This window comes from Lepisosteus platostomus, chromosome 10, assembly GCF_059453375.1.
Source record: "Lepisosteus platostomus isolate fLepPlt1 chromosome 10, fLepPlt1.hap1, whole genome shotgun sequence".
In the NCBI taxonomy this organism is placed as follows: domain Eukaryota; kingdom Metazoa; phylum Chordata; class Actinopteri; order Semionotiformes; family Lepisosteidae; genus Lepisosteus; species Lepisosteus platostomus.
Genome location: NC_142620.1, coordinates 39,618,926 through 39,635,570, shown reverse-complemented (window position 1 = coordinate 39,635,570; position 16,645 = coordinate 39,618,926). Strand labels below are relative to the sequence as shown.

Genomic DNA, 16,645 nt, shown 5'->3' with positions numbered 1-16,645 from the left:
AGCTGTAGGTCTCCAACATTCTTATAAGTGACTGCTGCCTAATAGAAGTACTAGAAGTACTATACCTCATCTTGAGAAATCTACATTGGCCCCTACCAACATGTGTCATTGTAACACCACATCATTTCCAATAACTGGGTTGGGCTGTCCTCAGGGGAGATAGCACCTGCACTGGAAATCTAATGGGTGAATTAGTGCAGCAGGGAGTACCGTCACTCTCAGCTCATGCTTGAAACATATTGAGCTACAATTCACACAGTTGGTTGTGCTAGACTGCTGGAATAACGCCCATTTGCTGTGTGAAGCTCAGACACTCTGCTATCATACCACCCCAGAAAAAGCCATGACTGTTTTGGAATGACTTATACAGTATCTACATTTAATAACATAGGAATTAAATTAAACACATTGAACATGAAATGTACTAAATGATCTCTCGAATGGTGCCATTTTCTGTGTTGTAGTGGTTTGTGTTAACAGTCAAATTGCACACCTGATGCAAGGGATGATCTCATCAGGTCTTAGCTGGTAGTGTTTGTGGCACCTGAAATTGCCATTCAGGCCTACTGTATGTGTACTGAGGGTTATGTTCCTTTATGTGGATTGACAACCTGGAGAGGGCAGAATAGAATAGGTTTGCTTTCCTCAATGTAGTGATGTGTTAGCGTGAACACTGCCCTGTACTGGAACTAAAGGCTCTTGGAAAGCTGCTTGACCAATTGATTGGCATGAGAATGTTGTTGCCCCAGAGTGTCCTCAGTGCACTATCCATCAGACTGACAGTGTATTGTGAGACAATGTATTGTGAGCTCCTGTGTAGGTCATAGTTCTGTACCCTTCTTGGTTATATGGTCTTTTGCCATTGATTCTTTTTTTTTTATAAAAGGCCCTCTTGCACCTTCATTTCTGAGTTAATAAAGACTTCTTGTGTTGCAACTGACAATTGCTCTCTGGCATCTTTTTTGGTTTGTCCAACCCCTGCCTCTCTAGAAGCCAGCCACCGACCAGGTCACACGAAACAGAAGAGGTGTTTGCTGTTTTTACTCTTAGTTTTTCTTTGTTTCATGGAGCCAAAAAAAATCATGCCTTCTTCTCGAAAATGCGGCCGAGATAAGATTCTGCAATCTGTAACATGGCATATGCCGAAATCTGGATTTGTGCTCCCTGCTGAATTTCCTTTGCTTGTTTGAAGTTGCGGGAAGGTGAAGAGTTCAGTCAGTGTTCCATTTCTGTTTTTTCCTCCCCCATTTCCTAATCTTGCTTTTTTCTTTCTGTGAGTTACTCTTGAGTAATTAGAGCAGTGTTTTCTTCTTGCGTAAGATGTCCAGAGCTATTAAATACGTTTAAAAATCGGTGGAGCACTGCGTGACTTCAAAGGTGAAGATGGAAGTGCTAAAAAAAGTTCCAGCAAATTTGTTGCTGTTCTCCTTTCTCATGTTCTTCAGCATTGCTGTAGAGCCCCACACTCAAATCAGGGAATTCTACATTGCAGCAGTGGAGTTTGAATGGGATTACCTGCACAGCGAATATTTGGATTCTTTCCCATCACAAAGCAAGTATGTACAGTATGTTTTTTTCTTACAATACTCTTAAAATATTTTAAAGGGTGCCAAGATGAGGGAAAGATATTTTTCCAGTATCGTATATTCTGTCTTAAAAGGTCAATTTCAATAGTTCTGCAGGTTCAGTCACAAAATAATAAAGAAAATAGGTGAACACAAACATTCAGGTGTTTCTTCTTGTTAGCAATAGTTTGTAACTTTTTTAACTTATTTACTCTATTTCCAATTTCTGTCTTAATAAAATATGTAGAAAACCTTTTTGTTCTCCAGATGACAAGATACTGTATTGAGGCAAGTGATTTAATATTTTTTATTATCTGATATCCTGTACTATAAATGTATTTTAAAATTGAATTCCGTAACTACAGAGGATAAAATTGATTTTTAACCACCACAGTAGCTAGCACTGTAATGTTTTAATACTTAATGTTAAAAATGGTGTTTTACTGTATATACCAAGGAGTTTCTTTTTTTAGGACTGCACATAGTCTTTAAAAAGCTACTGTTTTAATTTTTATTCAACTTTAATTTGAGTATATTGCTTATAAATTTGAATAACAGTAATATTAGGAACAGTATTATTGATAGTGGTAGTCATAGTAGCAATAATACAGTAGTAGCACTAGCATTAGAAGAGCATTATAATGGTATCAACAATAGCACCCTTGGTAGCTATAGCTGTGATAGTTAAAGTAATAGCAATTACTAAAGCTTGCTAAAGTAATAGCAATTTTATTATGATTAATGGTTTATTGATTGGAGAGTCAATTTCAAATCTGACAACAGATTAGTCAAACCTATGTAATATTACCCTTAAAGAAATTTACTTTACCTCTGTGTCCCAGGTAGTATTCTTTATCTAATCATTAATTTTAATTTATCTGAATTATGAAAAGTCCATTTGTTTTCTAGAAGATACACATATCTTATGATTTAATCAGCTGTTTGAATAAACAATTTACCTTTTTACATATCAAACACAGTAATAACTAATTTATTTGGATTTTTGTTTGATCAGTAGTGTGTTTTATTACTTTGTAAAGATTATTCTAACAGAAAAAAGAAAATGCTTTCATAATACATACCTAGCATTTAGGATAACTACAGTACCTTTAAAATTTCAGTTGCATTCAGAAAATCTTGGATGTTTCTTCACTAGTGGCATCATTTCTGCTATCTCTGCTGTTGGTGTAGAAGCATAGTTCCTTACATATATATTTTTTATATATATTATATCATTTTTAACACATTATTAGACTATTATGTTTCTGGTCTTAACAGACAGCTATAATTTATTCTCAAATTCAGTTGCCTTAGTTCCACAACTAGAATATAAAAAACCCTCTCCAGGCATTAATGAGCTCATTTTGCTTGCTTTTAAGCATAGTCACTTGTACAATTACTCAAGTATTTTCAGTGTTACTGCTTTACATTACAGCATTACTGCACTTCAAAAAATCAAAAAGAGAGTGCTAACCCATTTACAAATGTCTAATTTGTCTAAAGTCTTCCTTTATTAGTATTACTGTATCAGACAGGGAATGCAAAAGGTTGATAAGTGTTATAGCTTCAAAGTTATATGCTTTATGTTCTTGCTTAAGAAAATTAGTAGTGAAATTTGTGTCTTTTTATACTTTGTTAGGAACCAAAAAACGATACGTTTTTCCAAAGAGGGATCACAGCAGTACAAGAAAGCCACTTATTGGGAATATACAGATTCCACATTCTCAACACCAAAAGCAAAGCCGTCATGGATGGGTCAGTACTTTAATAAAAGAGCAATCTGAGAGAAACTACATATTATAATATACTGCATATTAATAATAATATACTGCATACGTTGTAGTAGGAACGTTCATGAAAGAAACAAGTTTGATTGAATGTTTCCATTTCTAATAAAACAGGGCATAGTTATCTTTCCCAAGACATTTTCTGGAACTTTGAAAGACATTGTAGCCTTGCAGATCTTGAAAGACATTTTACACTCCAGATATAGTCTTATATATGGTAATTTATAATACAATACTAAATGCCCTTTGTAATCAAATATTATTGTGTCTTGCTGAGGCAAAAGCAAAATGAAAATAAACTGCAATGGGTAAAAAGAGATGTTAAATCTGGAATTAAATAATTTGCTAGATCAAATTAAAAGTAAATTAGTAATTAGCAACATATGATTTAACACTTACATTCAGCAAGAGCACTCTTGTTACATCATCATTATCAATGTGATTTACGAGAAATGTCATTTACATGTTCAGCTGTATCATATAGGCCTTTAACAAACTGGCAGTTAAGAAGAAGTAGAATTACATTTCTTCATGCACATTAGCAGAAAAGAGAAGATGAGACTAAGTGACATATGTATTCTCAAACTGTGCTTTTTCATAGGAATTCAAGGTCCAGTGATAGCTGCTGAAGTCATGGACAAAGTTGTAGTTCACTTTAAGAATTTTGCTTCCCGTCCCTACAGTGTTCATCCCATTGGGATCTCCTATTGGAAGCAATCAGAGGGTGAGCTCTTTAGACCACTTATCTCTTCTGTAGTCATTCTCTTTCTTTTAAGATAGCACCTGCTACAAGACTCATACATGGGCTGTTAGGTGTTCAGTGCCCACTTGTCAGAGACATTACCCATTTGACCAAATCCAAGCTTCATAGGGTTCTATGTGAGAGTTAGAAGAGCTGGACAGTTCCTTGGTACTGCTGCAAAATTGCAAAGACTCAGCAAGTCTCAAGAGTCAATGAACCAAATGAAGAAATCCTGGAAAGAATCTAACACACCCACTCCCAGACAATTATTCACCACAATTTAACAACTAAAGCAGGCTCAAATCAACACTCCTGGGCCATAAGGCTCAAGCCACCTGTTCATTTTTTTAACTTACTGTACATTCAGCAAGTGCACTCTTGTTTCAGCATAAACAATGTGATTTACCAGAAATGTCGTTTACAGGAACAGGTATGTGTTCAGTTGTATCATATAGGTCTTTAAGAATGGACACTGGCCCACAATGTCATTTTCTTAGGAAAACCATGTGACTTTTGCTGTGTTTGGGACTGAAACTTCCAAAACATGTTACAGCCCTGTTTATGATATTTTGAGATAATAACAGATTTTTTTTTATTTTTCAACATATATCATTTACTGTATATTGTAGCAATCGTCATTTCTTCACCCAACATTTGGCAGGGAGGCACCCTGGGGTTAGGGCTGCTATATCTCCAGGAAGGAGAGGGGGCACTGTGCGGTCACCCAAGAAATGAAGTGAAGTATTGATGCGTGTGTATTCGTGCCAGCATTCGTGCCATTCGCGCCAAATTGAACAGCAGCAAAATAGATTGTTCTGCTCTCCTTTCTTTTATTTTTTGAGTTTCCAGTTCGGTTGGCAATAGCCATTTCTGTACATTAAAAATTATTTATTTGCGCTGTATGTCACAGTGTCAACCCCAGTCACTCATGTTGCAATATTTATATGGCTTTGTAAAAAATGCACTGCTTCAGGAAGAAAATGTGTTCAGAAAAAGAAAATGTGTGGAAAATTCTTTGAACATTGGTAAACCACACATGAACTCCAGTGTTCAAACGAACCAATGATGCCTAATGTAAGTAATCTTTGTCCTTGCCTTGTTTGTCATTATCATCCAGGTGCAGGTTATAATGATGAGACATCCACACAGGAGAAAGAGGATGACATTGTAGCTCCTGGGGCCTATTACCGTTATGTTTGGGATATTGCACCTACCATTGGTCCCACACCAGAGGATCCAGATTGTCTAACTTACTCCTACTCTTCACATGTAGACATTGTGAAGGACTTCAATTCTGGTCTCATCGGAGCCTTACTCATCTGCAAATCAGGTAAGCTGCTGTAAGCTAAATACTATTAAGGTTCTCAAAACTGAGGGACTGACATCCACCATGTGTGACAGTATTGGGCAATGATGTTCAGGACCATCTACACCAGAACCAGCCCCGTGAGAGAAAATGAGCAATCACCTATTATTCTAAAAGGTCTTTTGACAGAAAGTCATCTGTCACAGCAGGAAATAACTCACCACAGAGAACATAATTTATTTTTCTCATTACTACGATTGGTTTGTTTTATAAAAAGCCAATTAAAACCCAGATGGTGGGTTTGTTTCTGAAAACAACACTAATCAAATTTCAAGAAATGTATTCATCTTTTGATATGCTCTTTGGACAATGCATTTGATATGCTCTTTGGACAATGCATTTGTAACAAATGTGATGAAAAAAAGTGAACCAAAGAATAAAAACTGTACTTAATCATGATGTGATTGAATCTCAATCTTTTTTGGATGGTAGCATTTTTGTACAATTCTCTGTTTGTGTAGCTGGTGGTGTGAATGGCTGGCTCTGTAAAACTGTAAATTGAAATAATGTAGCAAAGACATGACTGAGATTTTCTCTTACCCATTTTTTTTTTACTGTGTAGAATGAAATGCCTACATATTGGCACTTCTGGATAATTGGAGACTTGCAGGTTCATCATTATTACATTGTTGAACTTAAACATTTTATATAAATGATATATATTTTAAATTTCATTGCACAAAACAACAATTGCTGGTGGAAAAGCTGAATTTTAGAAATTGAAAAGGCCTAATGAGATCATCACATTTATGTTTACTATGATGATAGTGTCTTGTAGCTCACAATCTAGACAAATATTTTTACTCTTTCTTTTTCTGATGGTATGTTAGGTTTTCTTAAATGATCAAATGTAAACAAAACTATTCTCGACTTTGATTGGAAAATGTCAGTTTGTTCCTTTTTTAATTGTTTCTTCGCTTATTCAATATTGACATACAGGGACACTAAACACTGATCGACACCAAAACATCCAGGAGTTCATTGTGCTTTTATCTGTATTTGATGAAACAAAAAGCTGGTATGGAGATGGAGAGACCTTCAAGGAAAAAATCCAGAATCTAAGACCCAGAGTTCAAAAACAGTATCACACTATCAATGGATATGTCAACGCTTCCTTGCCTGGTACTGTATGTGAATTTTCCATGCCATTGAAAGCTTATGATTACAATTATTTCCTTAGGTACACTTTAGGATTTTTAAAGAATGGATTCCCATATGAGAAAAAATATCTATATGCAGACATACAATTTGTCCAACATTTACTCACTCATGTGAGAGCATATATGTTGCAAAGGGTATTAAGTATTCAAATACTCTCCAACAGTATTCACTATTCACAGTGACTGTACAAATATAAATAGACTGTAATGATAATATAATAAACAAGTTTTCCTGGAGTAGAAAATGGCACTGTTGTAGAGTAAAGGTTATCCTAAAAAATTTTTCAATGGTCTGTTTGCCCTTCCTTCACCTTTATAACTGCTTTCAACCTGTTGTGGTTCTTTTGTTGTGGGTCTTGTGAAATAAATTTCTTACCATTTTCTGCACTCATGCGTGGGCTGTTAGGTGTTCAGTGCCCACTTGTCAGAGGGTCATATTTATTTATTTTCTTTAAATCTGTCATTAACATCTCAGTCAGTTATATGAATAAGATGATATCTGAGATGATTCTACATGCAAAACCAATATATACAATATATTAACAATGGATCCACTTCCATTATTGTAATATTGTCTGTAATGGTTTCACATGCAAAGTAGGTTTGATTGGTTACACTAAATAGTCAATTTCTTGTGTGAGTTTCTTTCTAGCATGACCACTGATGATTATATGAATAAGGCTGAATGAAATGAGCATGATAGGGCAAATGGCCACTTCTTATTCACAGAGAATTTTAATGTTCTTAATTTATGTATAAATTATTATTTATTGTATATAGATATTATGGCTCTATTATTCAAATTAGTCTTCTAAAGGCATTCAAACTCATTTTCTTTATTAATTATGCTTTTCTAAGGCTTAAGGGATTAATACATTTTACATTTCTATTTCCAGCAGTTCAGTGGTGCAAAGATATTAATGAATCAAAGGATTATAGTGAAGAAGAATGAACAGTCCTGTCCTCTCCCCTGGAATCTTTACAAATGGTGTTTCAAACCATCTGCAAAATGTGAAGTACTGTATTCACATAAATCTCTAAAATATTAATACTGTTTTTTTCATGCAAAATGCTTTACCTTCTTATTTTTTAGGTCTTAAAGCATGCCTAAAAAAGAAAATCGTTTGGCATTTTATTGGCATGGGTACCACACCAGGAATCCATTCAATTCGATTCCAGGATCACACGTTGCAAGTGAATAACCACAGGAAAATGACCTTGGATGTCACATCCTTGACTTTCACCACAGCAGAGATGAAACCTATGGCTATTGGGAAGTTCCTTATATACTGTCAGATACACTCTCACCAACAAGGTACAGTACATTGGGATTCACCCAGGCTTGGGAAACACACACTATGGAAAATAATAATATCATATCAATAATATAATGTGTGCTGTTATTAAAATAGTAAAACAGTGAGATCACACTGATGTGTTACAGAAGAACCTTATTTTTTCTTTTGGAAAAATGTAGAATTGCCTTTTTTTTTAGTTTGGACTTGCCTGTTGTGTCTTTACATCTTGGCTCAGAAGGACAGCAATGACAACTGTACCCACATGGGGAGAATTAAAAAATGCTTCCCTGCTCCTCTGGTGTGCCCACCCCTTAAACTATTTATTTTTGGACATGCTCCAAGCCCTTCAATGATGTATAAGTGGTTCAATGTGTTAAGAGGCATGCCTTATAGATGTGTCAGCAGAAGCCTGCAGGCACACAGGAACTCACAGGGGTCACAATTCCATTGGAACCAAGAAAGCCTGAGCCCATATGGTGAATGTGAGTCATGATCTACATGACATGACCTAATCTTGCAATGTCTGGATCACCTGCACTTAGGTAGAAGTGCCTTCTACTGGATAAGTCACTTGGGATTCCCCCCAATATTGTAATACTGAAAAACAACCACACTATTGCCCCACCTTATACAGGACATTTGGGCAAGAAAGACAAAAGATTGGTCCATGACCCATGACATCACAATCTTACCAAATTCTTGTTGTGCAACATCGATCCTATGCATCTGTGATGTTAAAATGTTAAAAGCATCTGATGACAAAAAACGCACTGACATAAAAGCGTTCAAGATCAAAAGATCTGAAAGTTACTGGCTGTTCTCAACATTGTGCAACACTTCACATTTCCTGGCCGTCAACACTAAGAAACCTTTTCAAACACTATATTTTGTATTGCTGAAAGATACCGTAGACCAAAACAAAAAAGCAAGAAATGATACTGTTACTAAAAGACCTACTGTAGCTAGATAAAAAGATTCTTTACTGTGATGAAAGATAAGTGCCTTGATGTCTGAGATCAGGAAAACTACAGTCAAGCATGTTCTTTAGGTTCCTATAAACTCATTAATTTTTAAAAATCATTGATACAAAATAATTGTAAATGCTTAATTAGCTAAAGTATTAAATTAAGTAATATGAACTATCCTTTCCATATATCCATTTTCGATCTGCTTCCAGGTCACAGGGGGCGAGAGCCTATCTCTGCAAAAACAGCCACAACCAGGGTACACCCTGGACAGGACATAAGTCCATTGCAAAGCACATACAAGCACACATTCACACCTGGGACTAGTGTCCAAAAAGCCAATTAACCTACCACTTGTTTTTTTAGATTATGGGAGGAAAAAAGAGCACCAAGAAAAAATCCACAAAAACAGGGGGAGAACATAGAAACCCCACACCGATAGAACCCTAGGTTTGGAGATGAACCAAAAAACCCAGCACTGCTAACTGCTGTGCCACTGTGCCACCGGTGTAGATTTACTTTTAAACACAAATCTGAATACCCTACAGCCCTTAAGGACCAACATTCCCTTCAAAAAGCTGCTTAATTAATCAATAACTTAAAATATTTTTTAATCTTCAAAATAGGAGATAAGATAACAACATACAAGGTTTGGGACTTGGATTGGGACTCTCCCAGACTGGGCTTAGAGACCACTGGTTTAGATGAAGATCTTCATTACATCCTGAATTACACTGAGGACTGTTTGAATCACACAGTGAAGTAGTGAGGATTTTCAAATGAATTTTTCAAAATGACATCAGTACAGAGAGAGAGAGTTGTGGCACTAGAGTTGTGGGTTCAGTGTGTTTACATCTGTGTCCAATATGAATATCTTGACTAAAGCCCTGAGTATTTGATATTACCTGTACATAACCACCCTTTTTTTCAACTTGCTTTCTTTAAAGCTGGCATGAGTGCATACTTCAGTGTGGAGAACTGTCCTGAGGAGAAGATGGTGAGAAAATTGAGCCATGATTTTGATGAAGATGAATTTGACATAGAAAGTCTGTCTAATGTTATTATCATAGACGTCACAAATCCACAGGCAAAAATACGATCTTCAGCAAAACTAAAACCCAAGAAATGGGTGCATTACATAGCAGCTGAAGAAGTAATTTGGGATTATGCTCCACAGACCCCCAGTGAAAAAGACAGGTAGGCACGTTGTGGAATTGATACTGATACCAGTCTACTTTGTTCTGAAAAAAATTATTACTGGTTATAACCGTATTATCAGTTGATATTCAGTGATGTCTGCAAAAGTCCAGTTTCTTTAATTCATCAGACAAAATTACTATTGGGTTGCCCAAAACATCTCTTTGCAGGAAAAGTCTTGAGCAGAATTCTAGTTTATATACAGTTTCCTGCAGTCTGTCAGCTTATATCCAGCTTATCTGGATCAGTTGCAAGTTGGAAGTAGCAGATGCTGTCATGTGAGTCATGTTGCTAGATTTTTAGCAAGAAAGAGAGATCCCCAGCTGTTGTACAGTATCTTCTAAGCCAAGACATCATGAATGGTGACTGGTCATGATCAGGTGTAGCATAATGTACATCCCCACCTAGCAGGTTTCTCATTGGTGGCTTAGTTTTGTCAGACGATTATTGACAGGTGACCTTCAGCTAAGATTCTGAATCCAGATACCTGCCTCTTGGCACCAATATAAACAGTTCATCACTGCAGGTGACATATTGACTCAATTTTTGCTTTCTGCTTACTACGGGCCCATTTTACCAGCTTTCCTTAGAAAATAACTCACAGGAGCTAATCTGTACTTCATTATTTTACAATGAAGGCAACACGAAGATTATTATACTCTTTCTGAACACCAAGTTTACTTATTCCAACAATTTCCTTTTATTTGGCTTCTCAATAAAGCACCTGTCTAGCAAGAGAATCAGGAAGTAAAGCAGATATTAGAGTCTTGACTTTAGGAATTTGGCATAGATTTTTGCAGAAATACAATATTTCTACAGTCATAGAAAGGTTCGGAAACTATATGAAAATGTGCAACTTGTATCATGGACTCATTATACTTTTGATAAAATTATTGGTATAACAAAAAAATATATGTTATTTTCAGCTTTATATGAATTAATGCATTGCCGTAAGAATGATTATTACCTTACTTATTGAAACTCCCTCATATTTTGTTGAAAAAGATGTTCTTATTCTCAAACTTTTAAATTTACTGGGTGCACTCAGAGCAGCAGCAATGTGTTTGTCTTTTATTATTATTATTTGGCACATACTGTAGGATTCTACAGTAAAAGTCTGTTTGTGTGTTCCAGAATTTTGTCATCTGAGTATTTAGAGAGAGGTCCACATCGCATAGGAAAACAGTATAAGAAAGCTGCTTATTTTGAATATGAAGATAAAACTTTCAGTAAGCTTAAAGCTACAGGAGGAGAAAAGGGAATTGTGGGGCCTGTTTTACGAGGAGAAGTTGAAGATGAATTTGAGGTAAATTATAATTTGTCATTTTAAATTCTAATTATAGCATACAGAAGATAAATGTATACTTTATTGTATAGCATACTTCAAGCACACTCTACCACTATATTATCAACCATAAAAACTTCATTTATTTTCAGTCTGACTTCATATAGATTGTACTAAGTATTGTAAACCTAGCATAAATAATCAACTATATAGGCATACATACTGTACTTGGCAGACATTATTCTATTCTATGAACCTGAAAGAGATAGAAAAAAGCTAATAAATTACATACTTCTACATGTTTTACCTTGTTTCCAAAGTGTAATTTCATTTGCTGAATAACTTTCAGATCATTTTTAAGAACCTAGCCAGTCGCCCTTTCAACATCTACCCTCAAGGGCTCATCAGCATCCATCCACGTGTGGAAAAGGAGTCGCTTAAGGGTAGGACCCTTTCTGTTCAGAAGCCAAGGCCAGCAGTTATTACTCTACTTGTCTTGAATTGAAAATATTTATTAAACTAAAATAAAAAATCAGAGGGCAGGACCTCTGATATTTTCAGCTTTTCACTTGAACTTGAACTTGAACTTTATTGCCATATGTAACCGGTACTGGTACAATGGAATTCTTACTTACAGAAAGTCTCTCGAAAACAAGTGTAAAAAACAAAACAAAGTGCAAACAGTGCATCAAGACAATGTACAAACAAACAATAGACAATGTGCAAGTAAACATTCACATAGGACTATAGGACCTATAGGACCTATAGGTCCTATAGGACCTCTATAGGTTAAAGACACTCTGTCCTATAGAAGGTGCTGACCTTTGATGAGACATAAAACCAACATTTTCACTACCTGGTCATGAAAGATCCGATGACACTGTTTGTAAGAGTAGGGACATTAAACACCATTGTTCTGGATAAAGCCAGCTTTGCTCTGGTTTATTATAAGTGACCTAAATCCAGTCTAATTTCTAATTTCTCTATGTGACCAATTCTGAAGTGAGATTTTTAACACAGAATGCCTTACATGTTTTATCCAAGTGGATACTACATTTCAATGGTGTGTTCTCTACTGTTTGTGAAGCAATTTGGGATCCTATGTGACAAAATGCAGTAGATAATATTGTATTCTCTGTTAATTGTTTATCAAGAATGTCAGCAAAAAGCAGACAACTCAGTTCCACAGGGGCCATTTTGAGTAATAAGAACTGGTGGAGCTGCTTCCTTTTCCAGTGTAATTCTTTTCTCCAAAAGAAATAATTTATCATGGCTGGTTGAAGTAAAAATATATTGGATGTAATTTTGAAGAGAACATCATACTGTATGTTGACTGAGGTTCTGGTAAACATTAAAGGAAAGGACCTTAGGAGTTATGCCGTACAGCCTAATGAAACATTCGCCTACGTGTGGAAAATAACCCCTGAAGATGGGCCAACCAAGGCAGACCCTCAGTGCCTAACCCGGTTCTACCAAAGCACCATTGACCCCAACCGGGACACAGCATCAGGGCTCTTGGGACCACTGATCATCTGCTCCAAGAAAACCCTTGACATGCGAGGCAATGTGGTGAGGAGTAATTATGATTCTCCTACACATAGACCAGAATGCATGTCCTTTCAAAGTGAATTTTGAAATGCATAATATCTTCTTTCTGAAGGCACAGGCTACTGGACGAAAAGATCTAAGAATATTTTGGCGTGAATGTGAAAATGTGAAAATCTGAAAATGTGACAGAATTTTTTCTGTGTTGCTTTTTGCCAGATATCAACAGATCGAGAGAGACACTTGATGTTTTCCATTTTCGATGAAAACAAGAGCTGGTATATCAATGAAAACATTCAGAAATTCTGCAAGTCGCCTTCCAGTACTGATCTAACAGATCCAGAGTTTTATAACTCTAATGTGATGTACAGTAGGTATAATTTAGTAATTATTTTTGACTAAAATATTTCTTAAAACTTGTTCAGATTGATATAAAGATTGGTTTCATTTGCGATTTACTAATATTTCACTCAAAATTAAAATAAGAATTCCACATGCAACATGTTATACAACACATGTTTCAGTATTAATTTTTTTCTTATTCATCATCTCATAGGCCAGTGTGCTGCCTGTGTTGCTCAGTGGTTCAATGATACATTTCCTTTCTGAGTCATGTCCAGAAAGCTACAGTATGTGAGATTTTCACTTAGGAGTAAATTAGAAATATTTCAAGAGAAGTAAAAGTGTCAGTTCAACCAACTTAACAGATATTAAATATCAAAAACTGTTTCTAGTACCATACCAGACTAGCAATTGGGCCTGCTGTGCAGGCTTATCATTGTGCAAGAGTTTTATTTTTATGATGTGGTATCTAATAATGTACAGTAGTTTGCAATTGGTTTTTTGAATAGTTAGACTACTGCTTATATGTTGTAAACAAGAAAAAATTGTTTCAATTTGTTGGTTTATTACTACAGTCTTTTTACTGCTGACATGTTGTCATTAGTTCACTACTAATAATTTTGAAATGACTGATGTTAAGTTAATATTTTTTAATGTTATAACGTGGGTGTTTAGCAGCACTGGGAATGATACACATCTTGGGGATTCCCCAAAACCTGAAGAGCTGCCACCTATGATTAAGATATAAATCATTAAAGCGTAATATCCTGTTTCACTTTGAAATATTTAAGTGGTTTTTGAGGCACAGCATGAAAAAAGCCAACAGAAATATGATCATGTTTTTCTTGCAGGTGTGAACGGTTATATGTACAACAACCTTCGTTTCACAGTTTGTCTGAAAGATGTTGCATTCTGGCATGCAATAAATGTAGGAACCGAGAGTGATTTTCTCTCAGTCTATTTCACTGGAAACACTTTTGAACAAGACAAGGTGTATAAAACAGTTTTAACCCTTTTCCCCATGACAGGGGAAACTGTCAGCATGGAACCTGAGACATTAGGTAAGATTCCAATTAAACACGATCCTGTCCTTTTCTAAACTTTATGAAGGATTCGAATGCAAAGATAATGAAGCTCTATCTAAGTGTTCCAGTATTTAATGACAGATACAATTACCAGGAGTTTCCTTGTTGAAGCCCCAGCTTCACCCTAAGTGTTTCAGTTCCATCGAGTTCTAATCATCTTTGAGGTTTAACTGTCGGACGTCATGTCAGAATCATGTATTTAAAAAAACTGATTCTATATGCCTCTAAAGTACTTTGTTGCTGATTGCTCATCTAGTATATGTTACATGTAGAAAATCAGATATTACAGTACCAACTGTACTGTTAGAAATCCTTCAATAAGGTGTAGAATCAAATTGCTTACATTAGCACTAATACTAATGGGGTTATAATTTTTGTGTTTGCAGGTGAATGGGAGATAGGAGCTTTTAATGACAATTTTAAAAAACGAGGTATGAGTGCCAAATATATCGTTAAGAAATGTGATCCTCCTGTAGGAGATTACGATTATGACCTGGAGTATTACATTGATGAAGACATTTCCCCCAGAGGAGCTGGCAGGAGAAACAAGACATTGTCCATCAAAGTGTGCAAAAAAGCCCGCAGCGATAAATCACAACAAGCAATAGATAGCACAGCAGTGACCAGTAAGCCAAATTGTGAAATAAAAAAGTACATTGTGACACTTAAAGGGAATCGTCTAGGGACTTTAAAAGAACAAATGGATATTCCTTCAGAGATCATACAAAAGCTAAGTAATGCCAATGCAGCTCAACAAAAAGTGAAAAAAAGGGACACACCAGAAGAGAGTACAACCAGTACTGTTAACCTGGAAGAGATGGAAGAGTCTTTTTCAATGGATGAAGACTTTGCATTGCCTCTAACATCCATCCACAGTCAAATGCATGAGACAGGCATAACCAAAATTAGAACCCCTAACCTTCTGCCGACTGATCTGGGTGAGGTGGTCGCTAAAGAAAAACTAGGGTCTGGTTCATGGGACAGATTTGGATCTGATGAGCTAACAAAAAATGTGTCATCTTCTGAGAAGGACCAGGTTTTTACTGCAGTTAGTTCAACAGATTCTAAGCAAGGCCCAAATGCCAACAGACCAGAAGAGAAGCCTTATCAAATCCGGCCAAGCAGTGCAGAATTCCAAGAGAATCCAAAGAATATGTCTTTGCCTTTTTCTGATGAGATTCACATCAATAGGTCTAGGATTCTAGCGATACATCACATAGAATCTGATGAGGTGTTAGAAAATACAGAGCTCTTAAAAAAACACACTAATGTAACCATGCCGCCCACTATAAAGGTGCAAGATATTGGGAAATCATCACTTGATGAAAATCTAATGCTACTGAACAGCAGAAGAAAGATTAAAAGAGAAGGAGATACAACGGATCAGTCAGAAAGTCTGAACATCACCACTGCTCCCCCACATAGCAATGCAAGTAAAGTTTCTACTACTTACCTGAGTAAAGACAACAGCCAGGCTAGGTACAACACGATTGAAGAGTCATCTGTGGGTGCTAAGCTATATAAGTTGTTAAGTGGAAAGCACTTGCTGAAACGAGACACCGGAGAAGAGGACAAATCTGAGGTAAAAAAAACTACAGAGCAGCCACATGAGAATCAGGTCTTAGAAGTCAAGCCCTCTCACAAGCCGGAAAATTTCAGCATGTCCGGTAAAATGCAAAAAAGCACTAACAGTTCCCACGACACACAAAAACATACACAGGAGAAACCAAATCTCAACTATTCCAACATAAGCATTGTCTCTGATTATGATGATTATAATGAAGGGGAAAACGATACAATGAATGACTTTGATAGCAATGATGATGAAGGTATAGATGTACGTTCTTCAGATGGGATATCACGGAATTTTTTCATTGCTGCTGTCGAAGTGATGTGGGATTATGGCATCAAAAAACCGCAGCAACTTATAAAACCCAGGTATGTCACTGTATTTTATAATTGTTCCGCTACTTTTTGTTTTTAACATCCAAATGTGTGATTTATTGATCTACCTACAAAGAAACATTTCTTTTCTAAAGATAGTGATACTGTATAACACCACCAGGTTAAAATGTTCAAATGGTGAAACATAAAATACACAGTATTTTTAAAACTGAATGTAAGTAGCTACACGATTTGAAGCTTTCCAAAACATAATGCAAAAATGAATGATTGCTTGTTTTATATTTATTTAACATGAGGCCTGTGTATAAAATTCTTCCAGATACAGGACATAAAGTGCATTTAAAACAATTTTATAACATGTAAACTTAATTATACTTTAACACTACTTCAGGTATAAACAGAA

General features: G+C 35.9%; 1 protein-coding gene across 1 annotated transcript in view; it reads left to right on the top strand.

Annotated features, from left to right (window-relative positions):
* The first annotated feature begins 1,270 nt into the window (after positions 1–1,270).
* The window catches only part of f8 (coagulation factor VIII, procoagulant component), a 30,058-nt gene continuing 14,683 nt past the window's right edge, over positions 1,271–16,645 (top strand). The window contains exons 1-13 of the mRNA XM_088648966.1: positions 1,271–1,556; positions 3,205–3,320; positions 3,954–4,076; positions 5,212–5,424; positions 6,400–6,582; positions 7,714–7,935; positions 9,831–10,080; positions 11,215–11,386; positions 11,715–11,808; positions 12,723–12,934; positions 13,130–13,280; positions 14,104–14,313; positions 14,724–16,275. Coding sequence (XP_088505092.1) covers positions 1,384–1,556; positions 3,205–3,320; positions 3,954–4,076; positions 5,212–5,424; positions 6,400–6,582; positions 7,714–7,935; positions 9,831–10,080; positions 11,215–11,386; positions 11,715–11,808; positions 12,723–12,934; positions 13,130–13,280; positions 14,104–14,313; positions 14,724–16,275 — 3,671 coding nt within the window. The 5' untranslated portion in view covers positions 1,271–1,383. The remainder of the gene's footprint in view (positions 1,557–3,204; positions 3,321–3,953; positions 4,077–5,211; positions 5,425–6,399; positions 6,583–7,713; positions 7,936–9,830; positions 10,081–11,214; positions 11,387–11,714; positions 11,809–12,722; positions 12,935–13,129; positions 13,281–14,103; positions 14,314–14,723; positions 16,276–16,645) is intronic.